The 24,019-nt window shown below is 41.1% G+C and overlaps 1 protein-coding gene across 1 annotated transcript in view; it reads right to left on the bottom strand.

Moving 5' to 3' along the window:
• The window catches only part of LOC144784018 (SCO-spondin-like), a 1,726,865-nt gene that overhangs the window by 151,723 nt on the left and 1,551,123 nt on the right, over window positions 1-24,019 (bottom strand). The window contains exons 113-115 of the mRNA XM_078662721.1: window positions 12,796-12,966; window positions 6,313-6,440; window positions 4,485-4,636 (exon numbers count right to left, since the gene is read on the bottom strand). Of these exons, the coding sequence (XP_078518847.1) occupies window positions 4,485-4,636; window positions 6,313-6,440; window positions 12,796-12,966 (451 nt within the window). The remainder of the gene's footprint in view (window positions 1-4,484; window positions 4,637-6,312; window positions 6,441-12,795; window positions 12,967-24,019) is intronic.

Raw genomic sequence — 24,019 nt, 5'->3', positions numbered from 1 at the left:
CAACACTGACAAGACAAAATACCTTGTGTTGAACCCACCTTCGAAAACAGTACACCCGCCTACCCTGAATGCAGAACCTTTGGGGAGGGTAGAAGTTTTCGACTACTTGGGCATTCGTTTGTCTCACAAAATGCACTGGGGCCCACACCTTGACAAGATGTTGCTTAATCACAAGAGAATAACAGGAGCCCTGCTGAAAGAACAACGATCTTGTGTATTTAGACCGATAGCTGCTGTCCTTGAAATTTATACAGCCAAAGGGGTGAGCTCTGCTCTCTATGGGGCAGAGCTATGGGGTTCTTCTATCACCAATGAATTGCCCAAGTCTGAGAGGAAATTTTGCAGGGCAATTATGGCACTCCCGCAAGGCACTCCCATGGTCCCATTAATGTTTGATTTAGGCTCTCGTCCCATTGACGATCTAGCAAAATTACGCCCACTTTTGTTATGGGCACGTCTGTGGCGAGTTCAGGAACTTGGTAAATACGCGCAGGGCCTCTCAGAAATCATGTCTCTACCAGGGTGGCACAAAATCAAATGGCTGAGAGATATGAAGTCTTTGTTAACCAATTTGGGCCTGAAGGAAGCCTGGGTAGATAGATCTTCCCCCCCAAAAGCAACCCTCAAAACTCTTTATTGGAATTGGGTTACATTACAAAGGAACTCTAATGAATCCCTGGGCAGACTCACCGAGGACTTTTTGAAATTTAAGGACCTACCGAAACGGGAATTGTACCTGGACATTATTGAAAAACCTTTTGATAGGGCCCTTTATTTTAAATTTAGAGCTGGAACTCTCCCCCTGCATGCCTTTTCATCACGGTGGAAATCACCTGCACAAACTACTGAATTTTGTCCAGTATGTATAAATAGACCTGAGACAGTGGCGCACTTTATGTTTGAGTGTGGAGAGTATGCTCTGCCTAGGAAGAAATGGCTCAAACACTTGTGCCGCCAGCTGGGCACTAGACGTCATGTGGAGGCCTTACGCATATTAATGTCTGATAGTCGCACCTTGTATGCTTGTGTTCTAGCCAAGTTTTTAGCATGGGCCTGGACTATTAGAGCCAAAAGGCTTAAATTAACTGTTCAATTCTTTTTTAAATAATTTATGAAAAGCCTTTTTTAAGTGAATAGTTAAATTTTTCTAAAGTATTTGCACACAAACTTTTTGCACATTTGTCTTCTTGTGTTGTTTTTAAATGTAAAGCTTTTATGATAAATGTTATCGAAATAAAGCCTTTTTGACTTGACTTGACTTGTATAGTGGTGGAAATGGTGAGGATGGTCATGGCAAAGGTGCTATAAATGGTTAGGGTGGTGGCAATAAGTGCAATGGTAATAGTGGTGATAATGGTTGTGGTGGGGCCTGTGATAAAGATGGAGGTGGAAGTGGAAGTAATAATAGATGGAGCACGTAATAAAGGTGGTACTGATGGCAGTGCAGATGAAAATGCTGGTGATGCTAGTGAAGATTGCTGCTGGTAATGGTGTAGCCGGTGGGGGTTTTAAGGAAAGTTGTGGGATCAGTACTGGCAATGGCAATTTTGGAAGGAACTCTATCATCAATGCGGTTGTGGTAATGGTGGTTGTAATCAGAGTGTTGGTAATGGTAGAGGTATTATTAGAAGTGGTGATAGTGGTGTGAAAATGGTGGAGGTAATGCCGGTGGTGCCAGCAACTCTGATACTGCTGATAATTAAAGTGATGGTGGCAATGGTAAAGGTGGGGGATGGCATTGTTGCTGGGGTGATAGCAGTGGTGGTGGTATTTCTAGTACTGGTGGTGGTAATGATGGTGCAAATTGTAGTGGTGGCAATTATGATGGTGGTGGTGGTGATGTTGATTGTAACATTTATAGACACAGTAGTGGTGGGAGAGCAAAAGGTGAGAATGAATATGTTTCTAATAGTGTTGGTGGTTCCCTTGGTGATTATATTGGTGGTAATTGCAGCATTGGAAATGGTAGTGACTGCAATAGGGATGGTATTAGCAGTAATGGTGGTGATGGTAAGGGGTAGGATTGGTGCCTGTTGTGATGTAGCAAAGAGGATAATTTTAATACTGGTGGTGCTAATGGTGGTGGTGCTAATGATAGGGCTAATGATGGTGGTGACAAATTTGATAGTGGTGGTGGTAATGCTGGAAAGGTGGTGGGCAAGCTAAAGGGGGGGATGTAAATTGTGGCAATAGAAGTGGCAATCATGCTGCTGGTGGTGCCTGTGGTAATATTGATGGTAATTGTAGCAATTATAATGCTAGTGGTAATGGAATTGATGACAAATATAGTAGTGCTAATGATAGTAATGTTGGTGGTGGGAGAAATGTTAATGTAGTAACAGTGGTAGTTATGCCGGTGGTGGTCGCATGAATGGTAATAGTAGAGGGGTAATGGTGGTGGTAGTGATGGTAGTATTAGTGATGATGGCTGTGGTAACTGTGCTATTTACAAATGTTTATGCGTGTAATGGTAATTGTGATAATGGTGAAAGTTCTTAAGCTGGTAATAATGGAGGTGATGGTGGCCTTAGTTTTAAAAGTGCTGATGAAAATGGAGGTAATGGGCTGGTGATGGTAAAGAGGTGTTGGGATTGGATGCAATGGCATTGGTAATGTGGAGGTGTAATGGTGGTGACAATTAAGTTTAGAAGAATGGGAATTGTGTTGTGCTGGCAATGGAGGTAACATGAAGATGCTACTGGTGGTATTGGTGGTGGAATGTTGGCCATGGTGTTGATGTTTATGGTTGGTGGTGATAACTGTTGTGTTCAGAATGTTGGTGGGTAATAAAGGTTGTGGTGTCAATGGAAGTGAAGATGATGGTTGTTAAGGGAGGTGGTGGTAATGGTAATAGTGGTGTTGGCCATAGTGGTGATAACAGTGTTGGTGGAAAATATAATAGCTGATGAGCTAATGGCGGCTATTGTGGTAATAGTAGTAGTAGTAACGGTAATGGTAATAGTCGAGGGGTATTGGTGGTGGTAGTGATGGTAGCATTAGTGGTGATGTTGTGGTAACTGTGTTATTTAAAAATGTTGATGCTTTAAATAGTAATTGTGATAATAGTGAAAGTTCCTATGCTAGTCATAATGGAGGTGATGGTGGCCTTAGTTTTAATAGCGCTGATGGTAATGGAGGTAATGGGCTGGTGATGGTAAAGTGGTGGTGGGATTGGTGGCAATGGCTTTGGTAATGTGGTGGTGTAATGGTGGTGACAATTAAGTTTAGAAGAGTGGGAATGATGATGTGCAGGCGATGGTGGTAATGTGGAAATGCTGGTGGTGGTATTGGTGGTGGAATGTTGGCCATTGTGTTGATGTTTATGGTTGGCGTGATAACTGTTGTGGTCGGAATGTTGGCATGGTAATGATGGTAGTGGTGTCAATGCAAATGAAAGTGGAGATGTTGGTTGTCAATGGAGGTGGTGGTAAAGGTAGTGGTGGTGTTGGCCATATTGGTGATAGCAGTGTTGGTGGAAATTGTAATAGCAGAGGAGCTAATGGTGGCTATTGTGATAATAGTGGTAGTAGTAATGGTGTTGCACTAGTGTCCTTGGTAATTGTTTTGTAATTAGCTACATTTGTTGCAATATTTTTGGTGTGTTCAATGGTGGTGGTAATTGGTGGCTTGGTATGGTGTGATAATGTGATGTTGGTAATGCGGTACAGGTGATGGTCATGGTAGTGGGGATGTCGGTGATGGTAATGGTGGTTGTAATGGTGACATTGATAAAGAGACAGTACAGTGGTAAAGAAGGATATGGTAATAGTGGTGGTGGTATTAGTGGGGGGTGATACATGCATTAAAAGTGGTGGTAGTAAGGGTTGTGAAAATGGTGGTTGTAGTAAATATTTTGATCCTTTTGTTGGTGAAGTTACGGAAGTGTAATAGTGGTTGAAATAGCAGTACTAATGGAAGGAGGAGTGGTGCAATGGTGATCAAAAAATTAATGTGTCTAATGGTGGTGGTGGTGGTGCTAATGAAGTGGTCCTGGCAATGGTGTTAATTATGTTGGTAGTGAAGGTAATGTCAGGGTGGCAGGGGTGGTGGCAATGGTATTGTGATGGTAATAGTTATGATAATGGTGGTGGTGTTAAATACTTTGGTGTTGGCAATGATGGTGAAAATGGCAGTGTTCGTAATAGTGATGGTGTTAGTGTTAATGGTGGCGGTGGTTGTGTGGTAACCATGAGGTAGTGGATGTAAAGATGATGGTTCTAAGCCTTACAATCTAAGGTCAATGCAAATGCCAACAAATGCTGCAGCATTTCCAGTCAAAAGCAGCATATGCTTTAAAATGTCTTCTGATATCAAAGATTTACCACTGTCAAAAATGGTAAAATAACTGTTCCAGCTCAACAGCTATTTAAGACTGCAGTCAGTTCAAAATTGTGGCAGAGACGGTGCCTTAAATTAGTACTTGTAATGCTCATTTTATGTGTCATGGCTATTAATGTCTGTTAGATATGTCTAAGCACACGTACCAGCTGTTGCACTGATGGTGGATCACGGTGCCAGCAGGATATTCTGTCAACCTTTCCTCCAGGGTAAGGTTGGAAAACCAGGACACAGCTAAGACTGTGAGGAGGGAACACCTGCATTCATCCACTTGGACACATCCTCCATCTTGAAGAACCTGAAGCAACAACAGAAACATAACAAATATAGCATAACCCTTTCCTAGAAGGTAAGAACAGACTCCTGTACAATAACACACACCTCTCAGCAAAAGTGGAGACCTATAGAAATAATGTGACTTCATACCCCCCGCACAACCAAGGAAATGAAATAACATATCAACATTCATTCTGTTTCTGCAGCATTCAGATCAAGAGGAAGATCCATACACCTCAACCTTCGAAATTCTGTAACACATACACCAATCACAATTTTTTACTAATAAACAGGCAGTGCCCGTTTTAAAGATCCTCTTACCAGTAACATACAATAATATGACGTGCACTCCAAGGAAAAATCATTTTGGGGACCTCCTAAATATTAGTTTGAGCTTGAAACCTCAGACATAGGCAAATGGCCTGGAGCCAAGAAAAGCTATGAGACTGTGATTCCACCCCACCACAGGGGCCATAGGGTCCAACATTATGAGCCTTTTCTTTCCTACATACCTATGATCTCCTGTTGTAAAGGGTTGAGTGCACACAGGACATTCCTGCCACAAGTTTAATATGTAAAATTACAATTACAACATGCAAATCACAGTTCCTGTTTTAAAGGCAACTTGGCACCAAGGTCGTCTTTCATTTTTTAATATTTTTTTTTGTAGCCTGCCAGCATGGAATGCCACTGGGAGGTAACTATTAAAGTTCACATTTTGGATCACCTTTTCCTCGTACTCTGTATAGGTCCATGAAAAATGTAATTTCGCCTCATGAACTTCACGAACTTTGTTAATATTGTATTGTATGAATTTCATGGCATACACATTACACAATTCACACCATTTTTACTCGTAGGAGACAGACATGAGTATAACATTTCTCACTCAAAAAATTTTTCCTGCAGAGAGACATTTACTCCCACCAGTCCTGGCAGTACCATTTGTGACTTTTTTTAACACCAGGTATGCCCTCGCGTGAAAATACTGGCAAACCACATTTACAGAATGCATGTAAGTTTGTATAATTTTAATGAAATTTCGCAGAGAGAAAATAATTTCATTTTTAAACCCCTTCTTGTTATGATATACATTCGAGATGGTACAAAACTAGGTTCAAATGCATTTTGAGTTTTTTTTGCCTATATTTATATTAGGTCTGTTTTATGGCAATTGGGGGAGCAATTTTGAGTCTACATTTTCTCTGGTCAATGAGTTCACTTTTTATATCTTACCATTAAGACAGCTTTAGCTCTCCTGCCAGGCAGTTTTTCAAAAATATTCACACATACTGTACACACAGCGAGTAGATTTTAATAACTGGGCTTTGTCTATTGGTCTATTAAATTGTCATTCACACTTTGCTTCCACCCACTAACAGCGCACTGGATAGGCAATTGGTCCACCCTTTAAATCCATTTTTTTTGTTTGTATTTTTATATAGTGCACACTTGCTCAAAGGCATTGGAGTGCTTTATATGAGCACCAAAGTATGTAACACAAGATCAGATTGATTTTCTTCTTAGGTCTGGGGAGATTAAGTGATTTGCTCAGACTCACAGAGCATGGAGCTGACACCAGGACTCAAACTAGTTCCACCTTCCTACAGTCGGCAGCTCTGGCCATTAGGCCACGTCTCCTACCCACTGGCTCCCTTCACTTTGAAAGACTGCACAGACAGGCTCCCTCAGACATACCTGTCCGGCAGGGCATGCGCACCCAGGCTCACAGCTGTCGTTGAGGCACTCCGTGCCAGGGTCCAAGTCTGAACAGGCACGCGGACAGGCATTGGCGCAGTCACTGTATACCTGGTCATGCGGACACTCTATTTCAACAAAAAAATTTACCCATTATGATAATAAAGACAACATATTTAATTTCCATTTAGATGTCTCAATTCATTCAACAAAGTCAGTCACGGAGATAAGTTTAAGAACCGTGTGCATATTTCTGAGTCATGTAACCTGCTTTCAGTAGATTTGTTATGTTCTTGCAAGCCACCCTGAAATAGAGGCCTGTTGTTATTTCAAGTTGGGCAGGCCAGTTTTATTTTTCCAGTGCTTTCAATTTGTTCCCTTTCTCCCAGTGTGAATTTCACATAGTTATGGTCACATCCCCTGCATCTAAGCGTGGAGTGTAATTACGATGATAAAGTCAGTGCTTAATTTGAGCCAGTGGTTTCAGGGAGGGCCCACCGGCACTTTCGGGTTCGGTTGCGATCAATACTACACAGCCTTGGTATTTATTAAGTTAAGGACTGAGCATAACATATGGGTCCTCACATCACATCAGCGCTTACTCAGCAAAGCAGAGTCAAGACAGAAGTTAGAAGAATAAAGAAAGAATGGACAGATATTGCTCTTGATAAAAAAGGGGAGCGTATGAGCAAAAATAAACAAGGTTTTGATTGTTCTGGGTTGTAGACCCTCTGATTCAGACTTGGGGGTTAAAAGAGTACAGAGCGGAAGCCAAAGCACACATTGGATTAAGGACCTGATTTAGATCCTGACGGATGGGTTACTCCATCACAAAGATGATGACGGATATCCCGTCTGCCAAAATATTAATCCCATAGGATATAATGGAATTTATATTTTGGCAGATGAGATATCTGTCACCGTTGTGGCGGACTAACACATCTGCCAACACATCAACCCTTATGTCTATGCCTGCACATCTCCTGTAGCTGGAACTTGCGCATGTGCTCAGATCCCTCCAAAAGGGACCATGACTGGCGGTCTCTACAGCACATAACATCACTTCCAATCAAGGTAAAGGCTCTGGACAAAGAGCTTTCTATACAATAAACAGGAATGACCTCTGGGACACTTCCAATCACATATTCTTTTAGTCCTAGGGCCTGATTCAGATCTTGGCAAACTGGTCACTCCGTCACAATGGTCACGGATATCCTGTCCTCCAAAATATATATCACATTATATCCTATGTAATTTATATTTCGACAGACTGGATATAAATCACTGTTGCGAAGGAGTAACCCGTCTGCCAAGATTTAAATTAGGCACTAAGGGCCTTATTACGATTTACGATGGCAGCCGGTTGAGCTATCACAGCAGGAATGAGACCTGCCATATTTCGATAAGACCACTGTGTAGGCAGTCAGAAACTGCCTTTTTCCACTGTGGCTTGTGCTGCGGCCTGGAAAAGAGCCAACGCTCAAGCTGCAGAAGAAAAAGGCATTTTTCATACATCCATGCACCCTGAGCCAGGCACCACATGGTGCATGGATGTTTTGCAGGGCACCACATGTGCCCCCCTGGCCACTTGGTAGTGGCCCACAGGGACCCTGTATGGGCCCCCAAAGTCTCTTTCTGGCTGCCTTTCCATGGCAGTGGGACCACCATGAAAAGGCAGTCGGAAAGGGACATCCTAATCCCTATAGCTGTGGCTGAGCATTGACCACCCTCATGGTAGAGTAAGGAGTCCGACCGCCCCCCTGATGGGCTCCTTGAGCCTGTCGGAGATGGCAGTCTTTCTGACCAACATCATCACTCTGACCACTGGATTTGTAATCTGGTGGTCAGCCCAATGCCCTGGATGTCAGGCAGACCACCATCGTAGGCCTGTGGGTGGCGGTCTGCCCTAAATCAAAATGAGGGCCTTAGTCTTGATGATAGTTGGTGGGTTTCAGTGGGTTTTGAGACAAATAGACTCTGATCATTCATTCAGCTGTTCGTCAACCTATCATTCTCCTCTGGTGTCAGGAATCTGTTTGTCATGTTCCTGAGCTGTGTGCCTTTTTGGTCACTGGATCCCACAGTATACCTTTGGGAAACGCAGATGCAAGCAGATTTTCTTTTACCCTCATCAGTTGACAGTGTCATCTTCTCTCAATATTTCTTGAATAATTGCATGTTGGGAGAAATCACCGGATAACCTTTCCATGCAACCAAAAAAGCGATTATTTGGCAACCTCAAAGTGGTTGTTTTTTATTCTTGTTTCTTTTATGTCCACAATTTGCCTTCGGGATGCAGTGACTGCTAGTCAATGGTCAACCAGCTCCTTCCTGCAAAGTGTGGCATCTAGCTATTCCAGAATGCAATATTATGCCCACTCCCAAGATGGTATAACCCTCTCTCTTGCTAGCCCACCATAGAGGTGTGGCTACTTGAGGACTACAGTCCCACGGAAAGACTTGTTTGGCAACTGTTTCCCTGGTCTTGCGTTGGAGTCTCCTGGTGCAGTCTCCTGGCACACTGAGTCCCCTTTCTGGAAGCACAGCAAACACAGTAAAGTGTGTGTTATGAGTCAGGGTTTGAATTATCTCATCAGCATTTTGTTATTTAACACAGCTGAAAGCTTCATCTGAACAGACACCAAGTGACGTAAAGCCCCACAAAGTATTGCCAGAAGCTACAAACTTCATCAGAACCAAGGCAGAATGATGCAAAGCCCCAAAAAGCCTTGCCACACACCTGACAGCCTTATTGGAATGGAAGATGAGTGATGCAAAGCTTCATAAAGCAATGCCATGCAGACCTCACACCATAAGGGACAATTCTCAGCAGGCCAAACTTGGTCCTGTACCCAGGCCTGCATGCCCTTGCGCTCAGACTAAACATGTGACTTTGACCCTATCCAGTGTGACCAGATACCTTCAGCTGGTGCTTTGCGCTCTTTGGTGCTTCTTTTAGCTAAACATTTAAAATTCAACATCTCCAGTTCTGCTGATTGGATTTATGTTATTCTGACACCATTACATGTATTACATTTACTCTATTTTTCTTAATTAGTGTGGGAGTTTTCTTGTGTGGTGTTTTCAATATGTTACTGTTTGTGTGCTGCATAAATACTTAACACAATGCCTCTAAGTTAAGCCTGACTGCTTTTGTACTAAGCTACCAGAATGTTAAGCACTGGTTAATTTACTCACTTTTGTAGTTCACCCTGACTAGGATTGTAGTTGTTACTTGAGAAGGATTCTTACTTCTCTCAAAAACCCAATTTTAGTGTAGCTTTACCTGCCTCAATCGTATTTGTTTGTTCAAGCTAACTTTACCTACTGGATGTGCCCATCTTTTTAACTTAGACACCATGTGATCTGGCATCGGAGCCATGAACATTTCCAAACTTGCTTTCTCAGCAAAAACTGTTTGTATTTGTGTTACCTGTGAAGGACATCTACTAATTCTTATGAGCTCAGCAGGACACCTTATTGTTTTGTTGGTGGGAATTGTCATGTGATCAATACTAAGAACTGTGTGTGTAGTAGGATATGTATTTGGGTCTTGCCTTTCCTCATGTAGCAAAATTCCACTGCAGATGTATGGGGGATCTCTTTGTCTTTAATCTATGTTATTTACACACTATTCATTTTATAATTGCATGGAACATCACAACTGGTTGTCATCCAGAATGATCATCATATCATCTTCACCAGCTAACTGAAACACATACATCTTTTAAAGGAACACTACACTATGCAAGTCTAAAATGCAGTGGGAGAATCTCCCAACAATGAAACTGCCATTCAGCGGGCTGGAGAAGTAGGAGGCAGCCAATCATGAAAAGTTCACAATTTCAGTGTTTAGATATAAAAAAAACTTTCTTGGCTACCAATCCTCAATGGTTGTTTAATATATCATTTTTTTTTTTATCTCAAGGTACTGAGAATGATGCTCCACTTGCTCCAGTTACCACATTAAATTGGTGTTGTGGAGACTTGATTACTACAATATTATCTATGCAGGAGTCCAAATGAAAGAAGTAATAAAACTACAGAGTTCATAAACAAACAGATGCTGCTTCAACATTTAAAAAGTGGAACATGTCATCTCAGAGCTCAAAGCCGTTCTTTAGATCCTAGTTGCTTAGGGAATAACGTTCAAACTTCTCTGCACCATTTTCAATATTTGGGTGGACTGCAGCCTAAAAGACTTAGGACGTGATTATGGGTTTGGTGCTCAGTGGACCCCCAAACCCACAGTGGCGTGACAGTGGTGGTGCAGCTACCACCGAACCCTGCGGTCCAACTGACATATTGCGACTCTAGCAGTTAGACTGCCATGGGACCGCCTTAACTGCAATCCCTGGTGGTGGAGCGGCACCACCAAGCATATCACGAGTTTCCTCAGCACCAGCCCTTTCATGGCAGTGTTCACTGCATGAAAATGCTTGAAGTGAGGAAACTAAGGGGGGGGCCTACAGGTCCGCCTGGGTATACATGCAGGGGGGCACATGGTGTGATGGTGTGCCCCCATGAGTGCATGCACCCCCTTTCCTGCACAGCATGGAGTGCACAGTGCATGCCGTCACTACCATTGCAGTGCCTTTCTAATAGGTGCCATTGTGGGACTGCCAAAGGACCGCCCACCAAATTTTAAGGAACATCGTAATCTGGCGGGCAGCCGGTGGTCGAGTCTGGTGGTGTGGGAGTGGGCCAGGCGTGGCGGCCCGCTCCCACACAGCCAAACACTTAATCAGGCCCTTAGATTCACACTGTCTAAATTATACACTGAGTTCAGTAAATGAAACAGGATCTCTCAATTCCGGTTCAACTTCATGGCAGGCCCATCCTGGTGATAGAAGCACATGCCTGAATTAATCATATCCAGATCTATGGTTCCAACTGAATTTGTTTGACTTCGACAATAAACAGAAACGTATCCTCTTCAGAGAGGCATTTCATTTCCACCAAAACATTGCCACCAAAACATTGCTAGTGCTACCTCACTCCCTTCGTTCTAACAGGGACATATATAGCCACACAGTTCACTTTCATTACTACCAATCCTTGAATCGACCCAAGGTCAATGAGACTTGAAAACACAGTTTCATAAAATGCGAAAAGGATTCAGGTCAAATATAAGATGAGGAAAAAACAGCAACACCAGCTCTAAAAAGTGGCTGTAATCACAAAAAGGCATGGTAGCAGGCAATCAAAAAATACATACAGAAATAAATAAATAGGTAGATGAATAAATAAACCAGCTACTCAGGTGCACTTCCACTTAATCATAGGCGGTTGTAGCAATGGTGCTAGTGGTGCTGCAGCACACCCAGAAATATTCATGCTAGAGTTCAGAAGATGAATGAGTAATAAAGATGCTTTAAATTGATTGTGCGATTATCTTGTCACATTAACTGCGTGTTTAAAGACAACAGTGAAATATCAGGCTATGTCTACTGACACACTGCTGCCTATTTGGAAACTGGAGTGTATTCTATATTTTTCTGACTGCAAAGTGAAAGGATTTCGTAAAAGTGATCTTTGCCAATATCCTACTGGGGCACAGGAAACGAAAGGAACGACTATAATATGCAAGCCAGTTTTTTTTAAACACACAACATCTTTTAAATATCAGGAAATTAACTATACATATATTTCAAATTATATCAGCAATTAGGAAAGCACAAATGAAGCACATTTTTGTAATTTTGAAGTGTGATAGAAACAAAGGTTTTATTAGGATCAACACAAATCAAGACACTTTACATGGTGATTTGCAAATCATATTCACTGAAACACGATTTTCATACATTATCATGTTTGTGCTACATATTTTTACCAGTAAAACTGTGAATCTATGCACATTTAGTGGACATTTCAACAGACTATGTGCTGTAGTAGACACTACTACACTCGTGCTCTAAAATGGCCCACCAGCTACATACCACACACCCATGCCACTTTCCTGCTCAATGGGCATGGCACATTTGCTACAAGTTTGTTTTGTATGATGCTTGGAGTTTTCACAACTGTTATGACCTCAATGATATAAAATTAGTGAGAGCATCCCCACTCTAAAAATTGTTCCAGCACTACTGCTTTTAAAGGGATCCCAACATCTGCTACCTCTATGATTTAATGGGTATCAGTATCACTTTGCTGTACATAGTAAAAATATATTAGCAATGCTGATAAAATTGCTAATTAATTCACAATCATAATTATAATAAAAAATGAGTATAAACAATACAGTTCTTTTAAATTGTCGGGGGGGAGAGAGAGGGGAAAATAGCTGAAAAGGCATTATTTCGATATAAAATGACTTAAAACATATATGAAATTAAAAGATAAATAAAGCAGGGGGAATTTCAAAGGGGGAATGGCAGCATTTAGAGTAAAAGAAGAAAAACACGGGAAAACTGCCCAAACATCGAGACAACAGCAGAAGACTAAACGCAATCTGCCATGAGGACATGAGTGCTGTGGTACCTGGTGTGCAGTTGTGTGTGTTGCATGATCTGTGGAAGACCATTGGGTTTGGGCATGGCTGCCCTCCAGGTTCGCCCGTGGCAAGAACTGTTCTGTTCCTCTCTGAGAAGCCTCCTCCACAAGTGTTGCTGCATTCACTCCAGGGGGACCATTCGCTTAGCATGCAATCCACTGAAGGAAGGAAGAAAACACATATTGCTAGACCACTCTGTTAGCTGAAAAAGGAGATAAAAAATAGGGGAGTGCAATTTGAAGAGAAAAAGCATGCAACTAGAAACTAGGAAAACATACGGAAGCAAAGAATCTTTCGAACGATGGCTGTACTTCAGTTCCTCCTAAGTCGATATTAATAGGAAAGGAGAAGAAAAAGTAAACAATACCAGTATGCAAACAACAGAACTGTTGTGAGTTTCCACCCTACAGTAGGAACTGCGCATTTGTGGACAGCCAGACTGATTCTATGCACCTCCTCAGGATATGTTGTCCTATAGACCAGCTAGCTCACAGTGCTATCATAAGCCCCCCAAACCTACTCGGGCAGCAAATACTTCTGGCAAACGCAGAACATGCCAACCCTTGTCCCCCGGGAAGCACTGTAACAAATGCAGAACCCCTTTGTTGTTTTTTTTGGTTAGTTTTTTTTTTTGTTTTTTTTGTTGTTTTATATAGCGCGAACTAGACCCGAGACAGCAGGTTTCAGAGTGCTTTACATGAGCACCAGTTCCATTACAGAAGGACACATTAATTTCATTTTTTGTTGAGTCACTCGTGCTCTAGTACTCTCCGAGAAATATACAAGGAATACACAGAGGGACATTTTCAGTGTTTATCAAACCAGTGTGATTCTTGTATAAAATATATGTGCTGCAATGATCAATAGACAGAAGTTAATGAAAGTTAGTTGAAGCACCAGAATGGTGAAAAGAATACAAAGTTTCACCATTGTGGTATAACAATGTTTATATGCAGGCATAAAAAACAATATAGAGAATTGGTCATACTCCTACTATGCAGCCCCTAACCGAAGTGTCTAGGTCGAGTGTGTGTACATACAGCCATGAATCCCCGTACTGGATGATCCAACCCAGGTTACTCAATGGGGAAGAATGTAAGTATGTGTCATGGTCACAAGCTGGACAGCCTTGCAAAGAAGTCAGCAAGCTGTTGGGCCTAATCTTCAGCGTGTAGAGACCTCGTCAATAACAGCAAAGCACACCCCACCTAAACCCGGAAATGCTTGTTTATTTATAATGAAAAGCATCATGGCGAGTCCAGTGAAAGCCTGCATTGTTTTGGTCAATAGATAGCTTTGTAAAACCGTGGATGAAATATAGAAAAACATTTTCACAATGTGTGTCAAGGTCTTGTATGTAGTATTCAAGGAATTGTGCCAAAATGTAGGTAAAGAAGAATCTGTAAGCGAAGCACTTTTAGAGAAGCTAATAAAACATTGTCATGCACGCAACTGTATATAAAAGGTTATTGTGTGAAAGGGAAGGCAACTTAAACAAACTTGTCCATGATAAAAGATGGCATCTGTGCTATGTGGGCCTACCTCAGACACATAACAGAACTAAAAGGTGAGATAGGGGTAGTTGACCTGAGGCCAAGAGAACTTAATATTTTGACCAGAATTGGTATACACATTTAGTGTTACCACGGACTAGGAAACAGATAGAAGTGTCCTACTGCAGGTAGGAGCTGTATTGAGGACAAATGCAAAGGGAATGGACACCAGTGCCCCTGAAGCCTACAACAGGTTCAGGCAGTTAGAGAAAAATATGAATTAGGACTGACAATCTTATACCAAAGACGTTTTCATGAGGCCCTGGTAAAATGTTGCAAATGGGGTCCCAGCCTTACTTGTCACCCACGGATAGTGATTTTACTGTGCTCTGGAACTTTGCTTGTCTAAACTGCATTGAATTGAAGAATTCACCATTAAAGGCCTCTTGCCAAATGCCTTTAAATTTTCATAGGGAGTTAACAGGAATAGCGAGGAACTGTGCAAATCTCATGTCATTCACTGGTTAGAGGCAGCAGGCCCGGAAGCAGAGGACGGCCCGGGACCAGGGTTCTATTCCCGACGCGGCAGGGTCGTGGACCAGGGTCAGCGGACTCGATAATTCTCGCCTCGGTGCCTACTCTAACCAGGGATCACACTCGGCAACTCTGGGCATTAGCTTGCCTCATCTCCACAACGGCCCCCCACATACGCCGGGGATGCCTGGTTTCACCTAGGAGATACCCAGTAGGGACCATCTCACAGGGAAAGCCAGGACGGGTTCCCCAGCGGTCTACAGCGCAGAGATACTCCTTTGGGAGTCGATTCTAGCGCTTTAGAAACCCACAATTAATTAATTAATTTAGAAACCCACAATTAATTCATCCAGAGACTTAACCTTCTTAAATGTTTCTAGGATGAAGTCTTGTACAGAAGTGAGGAATAACGAGGGGATATGAATGGTAACTACTGATTGCCCCATAATTCTGTGTTTCTTAAGGTACCTTCAAAGTCCTGCATGTATTACTGGGTAACCCACCCACATCTGGACTTATGGACTCCGCTGACATCCCGAGCTCCTCTTTAGAAATGTTTCTAAAATATACAGTATTTTAGGTCATGTGTTGGAAAATATGATTTTAACTGTGCCCTATAGCATCTAATTGGGAGTGATCTCTCCTAGTCTCTTGATTAAAATTGTAGCTGGGTCCACTACTTCAACCATACTACTGCCATGCTTCATCAGACATGTCAGTTTAAATGTTATTGCTTTTTAGGTTATAATTGAAATCTATTAACTGCATACGTTAGATTTGAATTCATTTTCCAAACATTGATAGATTAAATATAAAAATCCTTTACATAACAATATAAAAATATCTAATTAGCAAAAAGTAAAATTGTGTGATAACCTCCCCAAATTCAAATTGAACAATAATCTTGCTGACACTCATAAATCTATACTTTCTCTAAAATGTACAACATGATGACAAATTGAAGAGATAATTTTACACGGGCCAAGCTTTTCAATTCTTTGGACTCAAAAGCTCATGAAATTTCCTGAAATGAACTGTCTTCGTGTCATTTCCTGGAATGTTAAAGGACTCCGCAACCCGGTCAAGAAACAGCGGGTTCTATCTCATTTAGATTGAAATGCCAAGTTGCTTTGTTACAAGAAACCCACCTCTCTTTGCAAGATTTGTCATCTCTACGCAAACAATGGGTGGGAGAGATTTTTTGTTCCCCTTCAGTTAGCAACAAAAATGGTGTTATTATTCTTTTTCATAAATCATTATTTGTTCAGTTAAAAAATGAGTTCTCAGATACCAATGGTAGATGGTTGTTTTTGAATGTAATAGTTAACAATACGGATTTATCCTTCTGCAATGTTTACGGTCCTACTGGTGTGGATTTAACCTTTTGGAATGACTTCTTGATGCTTCTTTCCTCTCATGCTACTGTTGATTTAATTGTTGGTGGTGATCGCAATCAATTAATGGACCCCTTTCTGGACCGCAAGTCCCACACTAGATTTATCCCCAACAAGATGCAAAAATCCTTTTACAAAGCCAAATCCTCCAGAGGCCTTATTGACTCCTGGAGATTATCCCACCCCGACTCCATGGAATTTTCTTTTTTTCCCCTGTCCATGCTTCACATTCCGTATAGATTACATTTTTCTCACTCAACGCACCTTCCAATTTATGACTAATGTAGAAATGGGTTCTATCCTTATTTCTGATCATGCCCCCATTATCCTTGATATTGATCTACCTTCTCCTACTCCCAGTTCCCGTCGGTGGCGCTTCAACAACTCCCTTCTTCTTGACCCCCAATTCAATGACCAATTTACTCTTTTCATGGAGGAATTTTTTCGAAATAACCTCAATTCGGCTTCTTAATTTCATTTTATCTGGGACGCTTTTAAGGCAGCTGCCAGAGGTTATATCATTGACTTTGTCTCCCATAAGAAGAAACAAGCCCTTTCTAAATCTTCCCTCATTCTCAAACAGATAAAGGAACTAGAGCATCTTTATCATACTTCTAGTTCCGCTGATGCTCTTTCCTCCCTTGTCAAAGCTAAAATTCAATTCAATAAATAATCTTGGGATGCCGCCTGTAATAACCTTCTCAAATTTAATTCAAAAATGTACGGTGGACGCAATAAAGCTGGTAAATCTCTTGTGAATTATCTCAAAATTAAGAAACAGAAATCCAAGATAGCCGTCATTACTGATGTTCATGGGGATCGTCATTCCATCGATGATAAGATCCTTGAATGCTTTGTTCAATATTACTCCTCTTTATATACGCCCAAATCTACTCCATCTTCAGCTCAAATAGACTCATTTTTCCAAACTATTCCCAAATCTCCGAATGCCGATGTTGATTTCTCCTCCCTAGATGCACCCATCTCCGAAAAAGAGATTCTTCATGCCATTACCCTTTTACCTAAAGATAAGTCGCCTGGCCCAGATGGCATTACTGTATGTTTCTATTTTCATTTCAAGAATTTCTTAATACCACATCTATCCTCATTGATCACTAATTTTCTTTCTTTGGGGGAATCTAAAGGTTCGTTTACACAAGCCATGTTATGCTTACTCCCCAAAAAAGATAAAGATCCCTCGCTCTGTAAAAATTACCGGCCTATTTCATTAATTAATACTGATTGCAAAACGTACGCAAAAATTCTGGCCTCTCGATTAAATGTAGTTATTCCTGACCTCATCCATATTTACCAATCCGGCTTTATCAAAGGTAGATCTATTACAGATAATTCTAGAACTCTACTTAACATTATTCACCTTGCTTCTAAAATAAATTCTCCACTTGCCGCTATTACCCTTGATGCTGAGAAAGCATTTGATTGGGTCAGTTGGGACTTTATGTTTGGCGCTCTCTGTTGGCATGGTTTTAGTCCACACATTATCAAATGTATTCACTTATTATACTCAGCTCCCTCTACCTCCATCTGGGTCAATGGCGTTCACTCTTCCTATTTTCATCTACATAGAGGCACCAGACAAGGTTGTCCCCTATCCCCTCTTCTTTTTATATTGGCTTTAGAACCCTTCCTTGAAAAATTATGTTGCTCTACATCATACTCTGGTTTCGTACATAAGAATGTTGATGTTAAATTCACCGCTTATGCTGATGATATTTTACTGTATATCTCGAAACCCGATACCTCTTTACCTGCTCTTTTTTCCTTATTACATGAATACTCCTCAGTTTCCGGATACAAGTTGAATATTGACAAATCTAAAGTGCTACCCCTCAATAAATTCTGTCTCCCTCATATGTTTCAAGGTTCTGGTTTCGAATGGAACCCTACGAATATCAAATGTTTAGGTATCCTCTATGCCAATAACATAAAATAAATTATTAAAATGAATCACAAAGATATTCTCTCTAAACTTTCCGCACTTTTAGATCGTTGGTCTCCATTATTTTTATTGTGGTGGGGGAGATTAGCAACCATTAAGATGATGCTTCTCCCCATTGTTAATTTCTATCTTTCAATGCTTCCCATTTCCCTTCCCGCTTATTTTTTCTCGCCTATTAATCGCATTCTTATTCGATTTTTATGGAATAACCGCAAGTCTAGGATTTCTCTGTCTCGTCTTCAGCAACCAAAGAATTTAGGAGGGGTTAATTTTCCCAATCTCACCCGTTTTTCACTCCTCCTTTACTTTAAAACAAATGTGGCCCTTTTTAGCTGATTCATCCCCTCTACCTGTCACAGCTTGGAGTGCATTAGAACGGGCACAGCTTTCACCTTTCTCCTTTTTCACTGCCACCCATTTGTCTCAACCCCCCAAACGATTTCTTTCACCCGTCTTCAAACATTCAAGGGCACTCACTCTATCTCTTTTTCGCTCCAAATTTTCTCAAGCACATCTTCACTCTCTCACCCCATTATGGTACAATCATTCCCTGAAAATTAACAATAAAGCTCTTGATTGGAAGGAATGGATTGATAAAGGCATTATATATGCGGATAAGATTTTTGTTGATAATTCCTTGTTGGATTTTTCTGATATTTGCACATCCTATCACTTATCTAACACATATTCTTCCCAATACCCAGCACTTAAGTCAGCTCTAACCACCCTTATCGCTCATCACAATTCCCTACCCGACACTGCTCCATCAGATTTCCCTCCACCAGATTTTACCATTCCTCTCAAAGCTGCTGGTATTTATAGGATTCTTTCTCGTTCTGCTCCAGCCCGTCCTAAATCCAAACCTGGGCTTGCATGGGAAAGAGATTTCTTGCAGGAATTTTCCTTCCCTGTCTGGCATTCCACATGGTCTAACATCCACACTGTATCTCGCTCAGCTAGCACCACTCAGACTTTATATTTGTTTTATAATCATCTTTTCCTTACCCCCTTGGATTTATTTAAATTCAAATCTGCAGAATCCAGTCAATGTTGGTCCTGCCCTCATGCTGATAGTGATCTTTTTCACATGTTTTTTTCCATTGTCCACTGGTCAAATCCCTCTGGTATCTAATATGGTCCAAGTTGAAAGATATTTTAGGCTCTCATTACTCTTTTGATATTTTTCATATTTTTCTAGGTGGTTCTTCCTCCATCTGGAATATTTCATACAATGTTCGGAAATGTATAGATTTGTTTATAGCTATTTCTTTGCAGGTAACCACTACGAACTGGAAGGACACCTCAAAAATGTCTTATACTGCTTGGTGGAATTTGATATGTCACCATCATAGACTCGATCGTGCCTATGCTACTACTATTCCCCTTTTAATCAAAAGGGATTTGTTATGGTTACCTTTAACTGACTTTCTTTCTAGACACTTGCCTTAATTTGTGATTTACTCTTGTTTTTGAATTGCATGTTCTTTTTCCTTTTTTTATTTTCCTTCCCCCCCTCTCTTTCTCTCCCCCCCTCTCTTTTCTTCTCCTTTTTCTCACTCTCCACAAAAATCCTTTAAAAATGCATTTTCTCTTAGTATATGTATTTATTACTCCCTCGTTGGGATTTTTTCTTGACTTCACCTTCAGTTTGCGCATCTTCATTTGCTTATTTCTACTGATTGTAATATTGTACTGATGTTTTACATGGTCACATTTGATTCAATAAAGCTTTATAAACTTAAAATAAAAAAAACTCATGAAATGCATATAGTCTGTTAGACATACTAGTGACAGAGAATTCAATAGCAAAGAAAATAGTCTTACTATAACTGGCCAGAAAATCAACCTTTAAATGTTGTTTCCTCAAATCCAACAACTTGGGACAAACACAAATAAGATGTAAAAGAGTTCTGCTACCCAAATTACAAAGCCTGCACTTATCATTGTCAGCCGGATAGAACTTCACAATTGAATGTACTTGTGCAAATACAAAGATTTACATCTATTCTTTAACCTAAAACAGAGTGGACAGGTGGATGTATCTAGTTTCATATATAATAGTATAATACGATCTGGAACGAACGATTGCAATTTAAGTTTTTTAATCACTCACATTTCCTCATAAACTCACATACTTTATATTATTTTAGTCACACTCTTTGTGCCCATTTTAGGTATTTGAGAATCAATGCAAATGTCATAAAAATAATATTTTATCAAATATTTTTTACTTGCAAAAAATATTACTTTGAGATATTTTTTCTATCTAACAGCTTTTAAATTTAGAGCTAGAGCACCACAAACAATAAACCCAGTTATAATCTCAAAAGAGCTTAGGGAGATGATTTCTCTCATTTTAACCAATTGTCCAAATGCTATACCTTCAACGTAATTTCATTGAGTGTAAGTCTTTCCCACATAAACTGAAGATGCATAAAGCATGATCAAATGACATTTTGGTTCTATGCTCTCAGTAAAAGGAGTGCCAGGAGACCACAATATCAACTATACATCTTTTGAACCCACTGTAGGCTGCTAAATCCTAGTCATAATTTTTGAGAAAGTAGATTATCAGTTGAGTTTGAAAATAATCTACCACAAGAAATAATGTCATAATTCTTGTTAGGTCCAGTAAAGGTTCTCAGTAATTTGAACCTGAGTTTAAACCCTGGAAGCTATGGCACTGAGGACACAGGATTAACTTAAGCAAAATACCAAAACAATTAAAAAGTCAAACACACAACACAAGAAAAAAACCTCTACAATGTACAAATGTAGATAACAGTTTAATAAACAAAATGACACCAAAATATCAAAAATCTGATTAGTGGAACCAGATATACAACATTTTAAAGATTTGCCAGAAAGAGCAAAGCGCCAACTGCAGGAACCTGGTTGTGCTAGACCGGGACAAAGGTAAGGTTTGAGACCAACCACAATAGAGTGCAGGTCAGATACTAGGACCAGGAGGTTGGTGCTGATCAAAGAGTAACCTTCAGACTAGGAAGTTTTTCTGGGGAAATGGTGGTCGTTGATAAGTTGCTAGTGGGGCAAGCAGAAAGCCTGATACAAGTTGGAGTTCAACAATGGTGGGTTGCTGAAGAGTGGGGTGCCTGTGTGGTTGTCAATGAAAGTGGGAGAGCTCCAAGCAATTAAAGTCTTGTGTCCGTGTCCATGAAGGTCCCACCGTGGAATGGCTTCAATCTGCGTCACTCTCAGTGAAGCCCTCCTTCACCTATAAGTCAGATCTGCCGGGCAGACCAGCAGGTTGGTTCTCACTGGAAAGTGAGCGATTGGACGGTTCGGCTCAACATTGGTCCCTGTTTCTTGCCACTACTTAGAATATAAGTTGGCAGATTGCAAAAGCCAAGGGTTCTAAGATCTTATGAACAGTATATAGGGGTCAGGGTATACTTTAAATAAATCCTTGATTGATTGATTGAATGAACAGGAGGTCAGCCAAATGAACCTTTAAGTCCACTTCTATGTTGCTGCTACAAGTGATAGCTGTTCCAGCCCTTAGTGCTCGCCTCACAGACACAAACAGTAGGTGCAGTCCTTTTTCTGTCCTGTAGTTTTCTGAGGAGGGTACTCGGGATTACAAATTTCTGCCCAATGCCAGCCTGTGGGTGGGGAAATCTCCTGGCCAATCGCTAGTCAATGTACCCCAACATTACCCATGTTCTGAGTGGTGACCCTACCAGCTCTTGTAGCAATTCCAGTGTGTTTTACTGTAAACTATCCCACACTGCCCCTTTCTCCTCTCTTCCTACAACAAAGATGGCAGAATATTTCCTCCCTTGTGCAGGGCTCTTGTGCCCACCCAAGATGGGTGGCCAGGGAAATGAGAAAACCCTCCCCTGTGGCCACTTAAAATATGGTCAGGGCAACTCCTCTCCCCCTGGGAGTGGTGCACGTCTAGCTAGCAGGACAACAGAGGGAGAAGGCCCAGGTAAGTCTACATCTGTAGTGAAAGAGTGGGCATTCTCTATAGTTAATTCAATCCCTGGGCACAGCTGAAATAGCTATCCTGTCAGGGAAAGGTCAACTCCTCTCTCTTTGTCTCAGCTTTGGGAGTCACTTACAATCTAATCAGGGAGCTATTGTGCTCCTGGATGACAGTAAACACTGGAAAAAGTGCATATTTGGCTAAGGCAGAAAAATTAAATTTTTCTAATAGTGCCACTTTGAAAATGATACTACAAAATCCGAACTGACCATTAAGTTGGATTTTAAATTTAAAATGTTCTGCATTATAAGGTGCAACCCAGATGTAACCCAGTGCTTGCCTATGTGAGAGCCAAAACTGCCACAGTGAAAAAACAACTTTGGACGTTTTTCACTGCCCAGACATGTGACACGTAAAATATAGATACCCTACAGTTCAAATTAAGTCATGCGGGTTGCAGTTTTCCGAACTCCACGTTATGCGGAGTGGAGTCACACTCGTCAACATCAAGTTGGGGTGAGCAAAGTGAGGAAAATTCACCTCCCAGCAAGATTTTTCAACGCGGGCAGTCAGATTTCTAAATGCGAGTGGCCACGTATGCTCGCGACCGCTCTGGTTGAGAAACTATCTGTTCACATTGAGAAAGCTGCAGCTCGAGCAGAAAATTCACCGAGTGGCAGAAAGGAAGCAGTGTCGCTGGTGCCCGCTTGCGCTGTTAATGGTGCCATTCAGAAAAAAATTCACAGCGCAGACAGACACCTGGTGCTGAAATTACGGCACTTGCTGAGCTCCGCGTAGTGTGGCAGAGGTTTTTTTGCACTTCAGAGTTCCGCATAACGGAACTCTGCAAACTCCGCCCAGGCTTAGTTTAACTACCATGCACCTTGCATTTAGGGCCTACCACAGAGATGATTTTTATAAGTATTAAAAATAAAGGTTTAAAACAGGCAAAGGTTTTATTTTTAGGTCGAATTGGCAGTTTCAAAATTGCGCACCCAGTCTGCATGCATGGCAGACCCAGAGACGTGCTTGGAATTGTCAATTTAGTGGGGTACAATATGTGCTGCAATCCACTAGTGACAGATAACTGAATGGCCCAGGGTACACTTTGTACCATATGCTAGGGACTTACAGGATAGGTAAATATGCCAATTAGGGGCAAAGCATTTCGACATGTCATTAGGGGTCAGAGCACAAACACTGGGCTAAACTAATTGGAAAAGTAGGAACAAGAAAGCAGGCTTGCTACAGTTCATTACTAGTTTTTCTCTCCTGCTATATTCAAAACAAATTCCATACATACCTTTATTCATGTGTCATGTGTCTATGAGTTCCACATTTTGATGCAGAGTAACATTTTTGATCTTGCATAGAAAGTATTGTATATCCACCATGATGTAAATGTTTCAAAATCACTGGATAGCCTACTTGCATGTGTTCACCCCCACCATAAACCCTACCTCCAGTAGTTAAACACCAGCTTCCAGGACACAGTCAATGATTGAGAGTCTTTGAGGTTACTGTTGTTACTTTATTTGTGGCCCATGCTATAGGGAGCACATCACTGAAAGGAAATCAGATGCACCACTTTTAAAATAGAAATTGTTTCATTATTGCTAATGAGTTTCCTCTGTTTAGTATGTTAACATGTCCCTTGGAAGAGTAGTAAGGTGTAAAGACTACTCTTCTTCTGCTAAGTGATGCCCTGTCTAATGAGCACCCTATCATAATATAGAGTTGACTTTGTCCTAAAAAGATTGATTTAACTTTGAGGGTTTAATCTTGTTATGGCCCCAAACACAGTATTCCATTTTGCTATGTCTTACATATTTGCTATTCTTTGGATTAGCAGACTGCAGCAGACTGTGTAGAAGAGTTGCA

The sequence above is a fragment of the Lissotriton helveticus genome, chromosome 10 (assembly GCF_964261635.1).
Source record: "Lissotriton helveticus chromosome 10, aLisHel1.1, whole genome shotgun sequence".
Classification (NCBI taxonomy): domain Eukaryota; kingdom Metazoa; phylum Chordata; class Amphibia; order Caudata; family Salamandridae; genus Lissotriton; species Lissotriton helveticus.
Note: the sequence above shows the minus strand (reverse complement) of the source record. Positions and strands in the feature narration are given on the sequence as shown.